The sequence below is a fragment of the Phacochoerus africanus genome, chromosome 13, assembly GCF_016906955.1.
Source record: "Phacochoerus africanus isolate WHEZ1 chromosome 13, ROS_Pafr_v1, whole genome shotgun sequence".
In the NCBI taxonomy this organism is placed as follows: domain Eukaryota; kingdom Metazoa; phylum Chordata; class Mammalia; order Artiodactyla; family Suidae; genus Phacochoerus; species Phacochoerus africanus.
In genome coordinates, this window is record NC_062556.1 from 18,047,121 (window position 1) to 18,060,103 (window position 12,983).

Consider the following 12,983-nt stretch of genomic DNA (forward strand, 5'->3'; position numbering starts at 1 on the left):
CTAACCACACTTCCCAGATCACCTTGGGAACTCCTGATAGCCCTGGGCCCATCTCCTGCAAAAGGACTTTGGATAGAAATGGGAATATGGGTAACTTGCTACCCTCTTAAATGTCTCCCGTGGCTAAAAGAAGTGTGAAACAGCCAGATGTGTTGACTGCCCTTTGTCTTAACGCTGCTCTATAGTAGTGTTTTTCAAGCATATTTAATTGAAGATCTTTAAGTTCTCTGGGAAAGCTGGAGTTGAACCAGAAAAATCACAGCATAGGTTGAAAAGTACTTTGAAGCATTATGAGATTGGACTCAGAAGGAAACTTACAAGTTTTTTTTTTAAATGATGAAAAGCAGGGGAGTTACGGGAGTTCCTATGGTGGCTCAGGGATAATGAATCTGACTAGTATCCATTGAGGACACAGGTTTGATCCCTGGCCTCACTCAGTGGGTTAAGGATCTGGTGTTGCCATGAGCTGTGGTGTAGGTCACAGACACAGCTCAGGGTCTGGGGTTGCTGTGGCTGTGGTTTAGGCCGGCAGCTACAGCTCCGATTCAGCCCCTAGCTGGGAACCTCCATATGCCTCGGGTGCAGCCCTAAAAAGACAAAAGAAAAAAAGAAAAAGCAGGAGTTAATTGGGCAGATTCACTGGAAAAGCTTTTCTGGTAGAGGAAATGGCGCATATGAAGTAGGAAGCAGCACAGGAGTTCAGAGGAGTGAAAGAAAGTACAGTTGGGGTTGAAAAGGGAGGAGGACCGCTGAGGGGCAGCAGAGGGGCTGAAGAGAGAGGTGCCAGACCCCACACCTGTAAGTCATATAAAGGAATTTCGGTATTCTAAGAGCAATGGTAAATCATTAAGCACGAGTGATGATAGGAGAATTGTGTTTAATAACAACCACTGGGTGGTAAAGCAAGGACAGGAAATGAACTTTGGGTTTAGTGGTGCGTACACGTCAAAACAGTGTGAAGTACTGGGTAAGAGACAGTGAACATCGTGGTCCATGAAGTGGGGGGGATCAAGAGGGCCTAAAACTGACCCAGCTGGCAATGCCTTAGATGTGGAGTGTGGGGAGAGGGAAGTAGCAGTGATTCCTGTGTCTCTGGGCTGCTGTAGCTGATGAATGAAGTAACATAAGATGGGGAACACTGAGACTCAGACATGGAGTAGAGGATGATGAGTTTGGGTTGGGTTGGGTTGTGTCATCCAAATGACTGTCCAGTGGGGCGGTTGGGAATACTGGTCTGGAACTCAGAGGAGAGGGCCGGGCTGGAGATGTGAATCCTCTGCCTGTTTTGTGGTTACTAAAGCTAAGCGTGAGGGTGAGACTGCCTGGGTCCAGCACTGAGCGTAAGAACAGGGCTTAGAACCAGGTGTTGTGGAGTTCCAGCATTCGGTGGGCATGTAGGGAGGAGGAGCTTGCAAAGGAAACAAGATATGGCTAGCGAGGTGGAGAGAAACCCTGTGTGCCTTCGCAGAAAATGGAGGGAAGGAGTTCCCATCGTGGCTCAGCGGAAATGAACCTGACTAGCATCCATGAAGACGAAGATTCAATCCCTGGCCTTGCTCAGTGGGTTAAGGATCCCACGTTGCCGTGGCTTGGGGTAGGCCAGTAGCTACAGCTCCAATTAGACCCCTTGCTTGGAACCTCCATGTGCCACGGGTGCAGCCCTAAAAAGACAAAAGAAAAAAAAAAAGAAAGGAAAAGGAGTTCCCGTCGTGGCACAGCGGAAATGAATCCGACTAGGAACCACGAGGTTGCAGGTTCAGTCTCTGGCCTTGTTCAGTGGGTTAAGGATCTGGCGTTGCCGTGAGCTGTGGTGTAGGTTGCAAAATTCGGCTCAGATCTGGCGTTGCTGTGGCTCTGGTGTAGGCCGGCAGCTGTAGCTTTGGCTCAACCCCTAGCCTGGGAAACTCCATATGCCACGGTTGTGGCCCTAAAAAAAAAAATAAAATAAAATAAAATAAAAAAGAAGGAAAGAAAGGGAGAAGAGATTTCAGTGTCCAGTGATGCTATTGAGAGGTCAGGAAAAGTAAGGTAGTGATGCAGGGGTCACCTTTAGTGAGAGCTGTATCATTGTGGTAATGAGGGTGGAAACTCAGTAGGAAGGGCTGAGGAGCAGGTGCAGAATATGAAGCCAGTGAATGGAATCAGGTTCTTAAGTTTTGGTTTTACTCTGAAGGGGAACAAGGCAGGGTAATCACTTAAGAGTGGTGTGGTGAAACTGATGGAGGAAAACCAGTTGAGAAAGATACGGAATATACAAGAGAAGAGTGATCATTAATTACCTAAGTTACAGGAGAGAATCCAAAGCATAGGAGACAGGATTGGCTATAACCACTCCTTCAGCTGGCATTTATTTAATTGAGCAACTCATATATGCCAAACTCTGTAACAGGTGCCAGGGATACAACAGTAACTAAGCCAGACGCAACCCCTGGCCTTGTGGAGCTTATATTCTAGTGGCAAGAGACTGGCAATACATGTATAAATAAATTTCATACAGTGTTAACAGCTACATTTAAAATGATATAGTGAGTAACTAGGGGAGAAAGTTTTTGAACTTGTTCTCAGTGCCAGAAGTCACTTTCCTTTTTTCACTTTTAAAATATTTTTTGAGGTCAAATTTTGGGGTTTTTTTCATATTTTAATTTTTATTGAAATACAGTTGATTTACAATGTGCAGGTTTCAAGGTGTACAGCACTGATTCAGTTATACATATATGTATAAATATATACTTTTTTTACATTCTTCTATTTTAGGTTATTACAAGATATTGAGTATAGTTGTCGAAGTTATATAAGAATCTACATAAGTGATATCATATATTTGTCTTAAGTCATTTTTAATTTGTGCAAAGTACACATCTTGAATATTTCTAAATGTACAGTTCACTAGCTTTAAGTGTATTCACATTATTGTGGAACTATGTTCCAGAACTTTTTCATCTTGAAAATTTGAAACTCTCTAACCATACTAACAACTTGCCTTTTCTCCCTTCCCTAAGCTCCTGGCAACCACCATTCTATTTTCTGTCTCTAGGAATTTAACTTTTTAAATGACCTCATATAAAAGGAATCATTCAGCATTTGTCTTTTTGTAACCCGTTTATTTCATGCAGCATAATGTCCTCAAGTTTCATCCATGGTATAGCATGTCAGGATTCCCTCCCATTTTATAGCTGAATAATACTCCATTGTGTGTGTATACCATATTTTAAAACAATAATTTTTTCAGCATAAGTACCCTAGTGATACATTAGAATAGTCTTCTAAATTAAGTCTTTTTTTATCTGAAATTTTTCTTGGTTTTCTATATTTTATCTGGCTATTCAGAATTGACAACACAAGCTTGATCAATAAGGGTTACAGTCTTTTTAAAACTCTGATTCCTTTCTCCATTGCTAAGTCTCCCTGTGGAAGGGAGAGGGGGAGAAGGTTAAAGGCAAATGAACAAGATGCTAGCAAATTAGAAAAGGTTAATATGGTGATCTTGATAAAGTGACACTGCCTTCAAAGAGAGCTAGTATGTCGTCCCTAGGTACCCACCAGGCGATGGTTCCAGAAGTCCCCAAATATACCCAAATCTGGAGGCTCAAATCCCATAGTTGGCCCTCCCTATCCGCGGCTGCAAAACCCGCAAATACGGAGGGCTGACTGGGGTTGGTTGTTAAGACCTCAGTGTGTGTGGGTCAAAAGCCTTAGGAACAACACCCAGTCATGGGCACTAGTCTTGGCTGTCACTGAGAGCCCTTAAACAAGTTATTTGATCTGAGCCTATTTTCACATTTATAAAATAGGAATGCACATACTGACCTCCTAGGGTTGGCATGAAGCTAGATGATATAATGCAGGTGGAAGTATCTAGCACCAAGTCCATGTGGCCTATTGCTCCTCTCCCCCAAACATTTGCTGCTTTTCTGGCTTTTTTAAAAATAGGATCAGAGTAAGCCATGAGAGCTTTAAACAGACTGGGTGGCTCAGAACACCACTGACCCGTACTAATTGCAAAATTTTCAAGGGGCTAAATAGAACCTTTGTCCCTAAAATTCTCCTCCGTCTATTAGCAAAATTTCCAACATCTGGACTTCACTTTCTGGCTTAAGGTTTTGAGCCTTGTTAAGAATCAAACTGCATCAGAAGATGCGTGCCGACCACCGGTCTTTTGGACGTGGTCTGGGAGCTGCTTGGGTCCTGGCAGTTCAGCGAGATGGTGAGCAAGATCCTGACTTAAAATCTTGGGGCTCGGCACGCTCGCTGGGAGGCAGGGCGGGAGAGGAAGCCTCCCTCCACCTCGCCGGGGCCGAGCAGCCCCGCCCCGCGCCGCGCCGCGCCTCCCCGCCTCCCCAATCCAGGCTCTCCCTGCTCTCGATGCCCGCAGTCGGCGCCCGGAGCAGGAAGCATGTGCGCGGGCTGGGAGCTGAGCTCTGCGGCGGGCGGCTCGCTGCTGCTGACCGCCGCGCTGCTGGCGGTGAGCTGCGCGCTGGGTCTGCGCTTGGGCCGCGGGCGGGGGGCGGCGGACCGCGGAGCGCTCGCCTGGCTGTGCTTCGACGCCCTGGTGCACTTCGCTCTGGTAAGTTTCGTCACCGTGGCCCGGAACGCGCGGTCGGACGCCGGCTCACTTCCTTCCCTGTGCTCAGGGAGTTTCCTGAAAAGAACCGGGACGACTTGGCCGCCCCGTTCCCTGTGGCGAGACCCGGGAAGCACCTGGAGGCCGCGGTGCCCGGGGCCTTTGGCGAGATGCTGCTTCTCCCCGGAGGTCCCGAGTCCGTAAGAAGAGCGGAGCTTTCCCTAGTGCCACTTCCAATAGCAAGTTAAAAAAACCCAAAACCCTGAGAATTGTTATTCCTGGACGGTGTTACGATAGTCGGATTTTAAGCTAGCGAAGGCCTTGGCTTACTTGAAACGTGCGGGTTTGAACGCGCCAGAGGGAGCAGGGAAAAAGACGTGAGAGGAGTTCCGGGCCTGTAACAAAACCAAACCCCTGCGCCCTAATAGTAATGGCCATTTATGGGGTGACGACTGTATGCACTGTATGCAGGCACAATACTGTGTTTAAAATTTCTGCTCTACACACACCCCACAATACTTTTTATTGTCCTCATTTTGCAGAGGAGAAAACAAGCCCTGCGTAGTTGGATGACTTTACAGTGCCCCACAGCTGACGTGATTCAGAGTCTGTTGTAGTCCGGCTCCAAAGCTTGCAACCTGATTTCATGCCACGCTTTAGGAAACATATCCCTAAAACTCTAACCCACCTAATAAATGGCCAGGAGGGTTGTATTTAAGTGATTCTGTTGAAATACCTTTATTGCAAATTTGACCTTCCGTAGTAGGCAAACCTGTAGCTAATGTGAAGCCAGAGTCTATGCAGTCAGTCCTCCTTATCTGCAGATGCGTCCAACTAAGGATCGAAAATACCGGGAAATGGAAGTTCCCTTGTGGCACACAGGTTGAGGATCTGGCATTGTCACTGAAGCGCCTGGGTCTCTCCTGTGCCTTGGTGTGATCCCTGGCCAGGTAAATGGTGCAGGCGGGGAACTTCCACTTCAGGCTCCGCCAAAAGAAAGAAAATACCAGGAAAAAAAAAAAAAATTCCACAAACTCACTACCCCTGAGCCTGGCAACTCATAACATAGCATTTACATTGTATTTACAACTCTTTACATTGTATTAGGTATTAAAATAAGCTAGAGATGATTGAAAATATAGGGGAGAATGTCAGGTTCTATGCAAATAATGTCATTTTTACATAAGGGACTTTAGCAATTGCAGATGTGGGTGCCCCCGGGTGGGGGTGGGGGCATTCCTGGAGGCCATCCTGGCGGGATACTGAGAGAGAACGGGAGTATTAAGGAAGAGAAAGCAAAGCTTTGGATCATCGTCGAGGTCGGTGGATGTTTATCAGCTGGATATTGCCCATACCAGCTGTTGCTGGAATGATGAAATTCCTTCTTTCCTAATAGTCACCTTGGGGAGGTAATAGACAGTAAATATTTCCCCGAACGCCTTTACTTACAGAATTGATTTTTAAGCTGTCTTTGAACAGTAAGCGGCCAATAAAACAGGTTGCTAGGTCCACGTAAAGAAAGGTGTATAATATTTTAGATACACAAAAATGGTATAAAAACACTAAAAGGTAAACCCCTATGAGCATCCCCTGGTTTAAAATTAAGTCTACTTTTTAAGCACAGACTGTGGCAGGTAGCACCACACACATCTCCATTTGTGGCACCTTGAAAGGCAGCCTCCCCCTCCGCTTTCCTGGTTCTGGAGGAACTGCCTCCCTTCCCCTCCCCCACAGCCCCCCCTCCTGCCATTTACTTGACCCAGTCGTAGAACAGCCCACTAGTTAAAGGTACCCTACCTGGAGTTCCCGTTGTGGCGCAGCTGGCCTCACTCAGTGGGTTAAGGATCTGGCGTTGGCCTGAGCTGTGGTGTAGGTCTCAGACACGGCTCAGATCCTGCATTGCTGTGGCTCTGGTGTAGGCTGGCAGCTGCAGCTATAGCTCTGATTGGACCCCTAGCCTGGGAACCTCCATGTGCCACAAGTGCAGCCCTAAAAAACAAAAAATAGCAGTACCATACCTTAGTTCTTTAATTCTAAAATGCACATTTTTTCACATATTAGAACAGTCAGTGACCTATCCACTGTGGGTTATTTTATGGATATTTCACATTTGGAAGTTGGCATGTAACTTGTAATTGATGAACTATGATAAAAATACGCCTATTAATATGGGCGGGCTGGTTAAATTTGCTGTTTACACCCAGTGCTTCAGCCAGCATCTTTATACCCATATCTTAGAGACTGGTGAGGAGGACACTTGAATTAAGTGGTTGAAGCCTGCAAGACAAATGCATGTCCATATTTGGAACAATTGGGAGTTGGTCGTTAAGAATACCCCAAAATGTAGCACAGGCTAAGACTGGAATGTAAAGCCTCAAGGAAAACTAAAACCACAATTCACTTGTTCCCACTAGAACCTGAGCTGCCTCTCCTCACCCTTTTTGACTTTACTTCTCAAATAGGAGCTATTCGGGTCTGTTGGCCACCATCAAATGCGGAGCTCTCCTGTTGGACAGGGTTTCAAGCCAAGCATTCCCGAGGTAGTGCAGCTCCCTAATGTCCAACCAGAGTGTAATTACCTGGGGCAGCAGCACCGACCTTCAGTTCTGTTGGTTATGGCCAGGGTTGAAGGGTAGGTGCCCCAGTGACATGGTGAGGAAATCAGTGGCTTGGCTCACCATTCCTCAGAAGTTGCTCTGGGTGTTTCATGCACTGGTGCTTCATGGATTTTTCCTTCATCTACTATCTAAGTATGGCTCTCTAGGCCTGGCCAGAGCCTGGAAGCAGGACGTGTGTGTCCATGCTGGGGAAACATCTTGAAGTCCACATGGATTTCAGCACAAGGTTTACATAGGGTAAGATTCCGGCAGCATCTGGTATGTGCACGTATCCAGCTGATAAACATCTACAGGCCAACGCTTTGCTTGCTTTCTCTCTCTTGATACTACAGCCCTCTCTCAGTATCAGTGGAGGATTGCTTCCAGGCCCTGTGGGGATACCAAAATCCTCAAGTGCTTACGTCCCTTGTGTAAAGTGAGAGGGCAGGCTCGAAAGGGATCTTGGATGGCAGGGAAGAGCTTGAGTTTTATCCTGTAGTAGAAGGCCATTCAAGGGTTTCACTAAAGGAGGTAGCGTGGCCAAAGCAGATCTTTCGAAAGGTAATGTGGTGGGGGTGTGTTAAGTCAAACTGTGAGAGGTCTGAGATTTGGCAAGTTATACAAGTTAGCCTGGTTAATCCCCCAAGCCCCACACGGCCACACAGAGAGGGCCACATGGTACTTGCACATGATGGGGGTGCATTACCGGAGAGGAACCCCCAAACTAGGTCCCCCTCTTATTTGGAGCTGCTGGTGACCTGCTCATACTTCTCTGTGGAGAGAGATCTGATCTCTCCTCAGGAACGGTAACAGACTTTCTCTGAAGAAGGGGAGGAAAGGTCTTTATCTTCACTACCCTGGAACATCTCGGGAGGCTGAGGTCTCTAAGCTGTACTACCCTGGACCGTCTGCTTACGTAAACAGTCTTCAATTGTGTAAATGCCTTTGTGCAGGAATAGGTGGTGTTCTTGGAGAGTTGTCTCCCAACACAATGCAGGGTGGATGGGAAAGGGTAGTTCAGGGGAGAGACGATCAGCTAAAAGCAGTTGCAGTAAATCAGGAGTGAGAAGAAAGACCTGAGCTAAGGTGGTGAGAGAAATGAACATGGGGAGGGAAGCTCAGTAGGAGAGAGAATCTTGTCAAGTCAGAGCGACCATTGACGCACTGGGCATGGAGATGATCTCGGGGTTTAGAATCTGGCCAACAGGGGTTCTGCTGATAATGTTAACAAAGACAGGAAAGTCGGATTTTTAGAACCGTGAATCTGGGGTTCTGGTGTGTAGTTGACGAGAAATGGCCAGGAAGCAATCGAAAGTGTAAGACGCTTTGGAGAGACAGAGTCAGGGCAGAGTAGAGAGCTGAAAGTTCTTCACCGCCTTGGAGGACACAGCAGGAAGCCCTGGGAATGGGTGACTTGTGAGTAAGAACAGACAGGTAAAGAGGCTGAGGCGACAGCAGAATCTTTCAACACGTCTGCATTGAACAACCAGGAAGAGGAAGATCCAGGAAGGGGAGAAACTGGACAAGATCAAGGACAGGATAGTCCTGGATCCTGGGACCCAAGGAAGGAAATTTCAAGATCACGATTAAGTGCTGCAGTACCATTAAAAAAAATAAATAAATAAAAATTAAAATAAAAAAAAAAAGTGGAGGGCTGAGGGCTGATTCAGGGCCTCTGGGACCAAGCATCAGGAAGTCGATGGTGAAGTGATACTGCCTGAATAAAGGCGCTCAGAGCCAAAGGCAAGGGCTTAGCAGATGGGATAGAGAAGACGTGGGGTGGCAGGTGCAAGATCCTCAGGAGATGTCCTGGGTGGGCGGAGGGAGAGTGTTGGAAGATGCTGACTTAACAACATAGAGCGTGAGGGGTTGTGAGTTGAAATTTTATTCGCCACCTTCCTGAGGACTGTGGTCAGGGGACAAACTCTTGGGAGCTCTGAGGAAACTCCTCCCAAGGGGTAGGGAGAAAGCAGCTTATGATGATCTTTGGCTGGGAATTGGTGTCATCAAGCACTCACCTCTGGGAAAGCTCACTGCTAGTCACAGGGGACAGGCATCCAAGTTAGTGATTTCAGTGCTTTTCCTTGTGTGGGAAGATGCCAGAATCCGGGCTCATTAAAATTCTTCCTAAAATATACATCTAGCTATATATGGGTTCTGTTTTTCTAAAGCTTAGTGTCTCTTCCTGTTTTTTGTTTTGTTTTGTTTTCTTCTTGGGCTGCCCTGTGGCGTATGAAGTTCCTGGGCCGGGAATCAGATCTGAGCTACACTCGCAATCTGCCCCAATGCTGGATCCTTAACCCACTGTGCTGGGCTGGGGATCGAACCTGCATCCCAGCATGCCCAAGGCACTGCTGCTGATCCCGTTTCGCCACAGCAGGAACTCTTCTCTTCCTGTTTTTGTCCCGAATTCCTCACAGGGTCCCCTGTCCATCAGCGACTGCAGTGGCTGCTGACCTGATTCTTGAGGAACTGGGTGATGAGCAATGTCCTTAGTTCTCTGTTGACAGAGGAAGGCTTAGAAGACACGGCAGGGGCAGCCGAGGGACTTTGAGTTCTGGGTGAGTTGGGAAGATCTGAGCGCCCTTGAGCAAGAGCCCAGTCAAGGGAGGGGAAGTGCAGAGCCCTGTGTTGGCAGCACGTGGCCTCCCGAGAGCCACCTGGGCCTGAATCCACCATTTGTTTTCTGCTCAAACCCCTCGACTAGCCACTCCCCCACTTCCATCCCCGGAAACGACTCAGGCTGGTGTTTGGTGTGAGAGGCAGGTGTCATGGAAAACCCAGGCCGCGGTGGTCTCTCCTTTCCTTCTGCTTTAACATCCATGAGTGATCTTGAAGAAATCCTGAAGCTCGGGGACTGCGTGAGGCCCTATCAATTTGGGATTTGGGACATTACCCTTTTCTCAGTCACGTCGCCATCGGTTCAGCCTCCCATCCTGGGACTTTTTTTTTTTTTTTGATCTTTTCTAGGGCTGCTCCTGCGGCATATGGAGGTTCCCAGGCTAGGGGTCAAATCGGAGTTGTAGCCACTGGCCTACACCACAGCCACAGCAACACGGGATCCGAGCCACATCTGCAACCTACACCACAGCTCACAGCAACGCCGGATCCTTAACCCACTGAGCAAGGCCGGGGATCGAACCCGCAACCTCATGGTTCCTAGTTGGATTCGTTAACCACTGCGCCACAACAGGAACTCCCATTCTGGGACTTTCTAAAAATGTCTTCCACCTCCTACTTTATCCTTAGGTCTGAAGGTGCTTTTTAATTCACCGTCCGTGGCTGTCTCGTGTTTTCCTTCCTGTTCTGGCATCGTCATCTTGGTCAGTTTGGCTCCACTTTGGCTCTAAGACAGGTACCCTCTCTGGGAAATGACTTGGCCGTCGTGCTGTGTGGTAGGCGCGGTGGCTCGCAGTTGTTTTAACTGTGTTAGTGGGAGAGCGATGTGATGGTTAATGTCACGTGTCAGCGTGCCTGGGCCGTGGTGCCCGGACAAGCACGATCCTTGGTGTTTCTGGGAGGGTGTGTTTGGATGAGGTGAGTGTTCCGGGTGGTAGAGTAAAGCAGGGCGCCCTCCCTGCTCTGGGGAGGCCTCATCCTACATCGGGAAGCCTGACCAGTACGGGAAGCCCGGCCTTCCGTCAAATCAGTGCGAATTCCTCCTTCGTGACCACCTTCAACCTGCGACACCGGCTTTTGTCCACTTTCAGACCTGAACGGAAACAGCGGCTTTTCCTGGGTCTTAGGCTGCCAGCCTTCAGCCTAGACGGACACCGTGGGTTCTCCGGACTTGGATTAGAACTCTGTTAGCTTTCTTGAGTCTCCAATTTGCTGACTCATAGGTCTTGTCTGCCTGCATAATTGCATAAGCCAGGTCAATCTCTTTAGACAGATGAACAGACTTCTGTATACACATGGATATGGATGTCATCTCCCACTGATTCTCTTTCTCTAGAGAAGCTTAGTACAAACTTAGAAATGGTGCCTAATCAAAAGCCTCCAGAATAGGAACAGTCCTGACCCCCTGTCCATTATTGAGGGTGTGGGTAAACAGCCCTTGTATTTCCGCAGACAAACTTCAGTCTTTTTTTTAACATCGGAAGAAGGATGTTACCTAGACGTAGAGGGGGCTGTCTATGTAGCCACATCTCAGAATGTTATATTTCTCTTGTTCCTCATTTGCACAAAATGTGAGTGCCTCCTTGGGTATTTGTGTCTTGCTGTGCTAGACACAGAATAAATGGCCCCTGTCCTCCCAGAGCTTAGGGAATAGCAGAGTTTTTCTCTTATTGTGTCATATGGAGAAGACGTTACTAATGTCGCTCTTAATGTGAAGCCTATATGAGAAATTTCTTTTGCAGATAAGTGCCAGGAAAAACTAAGTTAGTCTGTCTATTTCTCTCTGGCAGCAAGAACAATATAAACGTTTCTCCTTTTCACTTTGGCTGCTTGGAAGCTCAGAACCCCATTACGCTCTGTAATAACAAAAGACGGTCTGTATGTGGACCTTCTTCTTGTCCCTGGATCCAAATTCTTATGTATGTATTTTACCATTTAATTGAATTTTTTTGTTGTAATTGACTTAAAATTTTGTATAAGGGGAAAGTATATAAATACTTCAAAAATTTTTAATGCAACTAAAATTTATTTTCTTTGAAATGGAAAAGACATTCTAAAGGAAGTATCTTTTTTCCTTTATATCATGAAACACAATTTGTAACTATTTTGTGTCCCTTTGTCTCCAGTACCTGGCATGGTGCCTGGTTTGTAGGCGCGCTTCTGGAGTATTGGTTAATAGCAAATGAATGGAAGAATGATTCTGTCCTTTTATTTATAGTAGTCATTTACATTTTAGGTCTCAAATTGTTCAGATATATAAAATGTCAGTTCTTTTTCTATGTCAAGATAGTCTTTTAACACAGAATTTGTTTAAATTGTGTACTCCCACAGTCATTGCGAAACACAACATTTATATATCTGAAAGGAAGAAAAGATAAAATTACCCAGAGATAGTTATTGTTCATATTCTTAGGAATACCCTTTCAGAATTTACATGAAAATATAGATCCAAGGAATTCCCACTGTGGCACAGTGAGTTAAGGATCTGACATTATCTCTGCAGTGGCCCTGGTTGCTGCTGAGGCACAGGTTCAATCCCCGTGCCAGTCCCACTCCATACAATGCATTAAGGATCCAGTATTGCCACATCTGTGGCGCAGGTCACAGCTGTGGCTGGGATTCAGTCCCTGGCCTGAGAACTTTCATATACTGCAGGTGCAGCCAAAGGAAAAGAAAATAGACAGGTAACTATTTTTCAGGATTCTTTTTACAAGAAGTGGAGTCATATTATTCATTCTTTGTTGTCTTTTTCACTTAACGCTGTTCAGTGAGCATCCATGTCCGTCTGTTGAACTACCTCATAATAGTTAAATAACTGCATAGGAGTCCATCATACTTTCACTCTATTTCCTAGTCCCTAATTGTTGACTTACGGACTCTTCCCATTGCTGGCCATTAGAATGTTCTATGTGCATTTTCATGCACTGGCCTTAGGTACTTACCCAGGAAGAATCCTGACAGTAGAATTTCTAGTTCTAAGGGAAGCCCATTTTTTTTTTAATTTTTTTAAAAATTATTTATTATTATTTTTTTCCCACTGTACAGCAAGGGGGTCAGGTTATCCTTACATGTATACATTACAATTACATTTTCCCCCCAGCCTTTCTTCTGTTGCAACATGAGTATCTAGACAAAGTTCTCAATGCTATTCAGCAGGATCTCCTTGTAAATCTACTCTAAGTTGTGTCTGATAAGCCCAAGCTCCC

At 46.4% G+C, this 12,983-nt stretch overlaps 1 protein-coding gene across 1 annotated transcript in view; it reads left to right on the top strand.

The window, feature by feature from the left end:
- Positions 1-4,339: 4,339 nt before the first annotated feature.
- Positions 4,340-12,983, top strand: part of EBPL (EBP like) — a 33,320-nt gene continuing 24,676 nt past the window's right edge. Inside the window, 1 exon segment of the mRNA XM_047755691.1 lies at positions 4,340-4,564. Within this exon segment, the coding sequence (XP_047611647.1) occupies positions 4,394-4,564 (171 nt within the window). The 5' untranslated portion in view covers positions 4,340-4,393.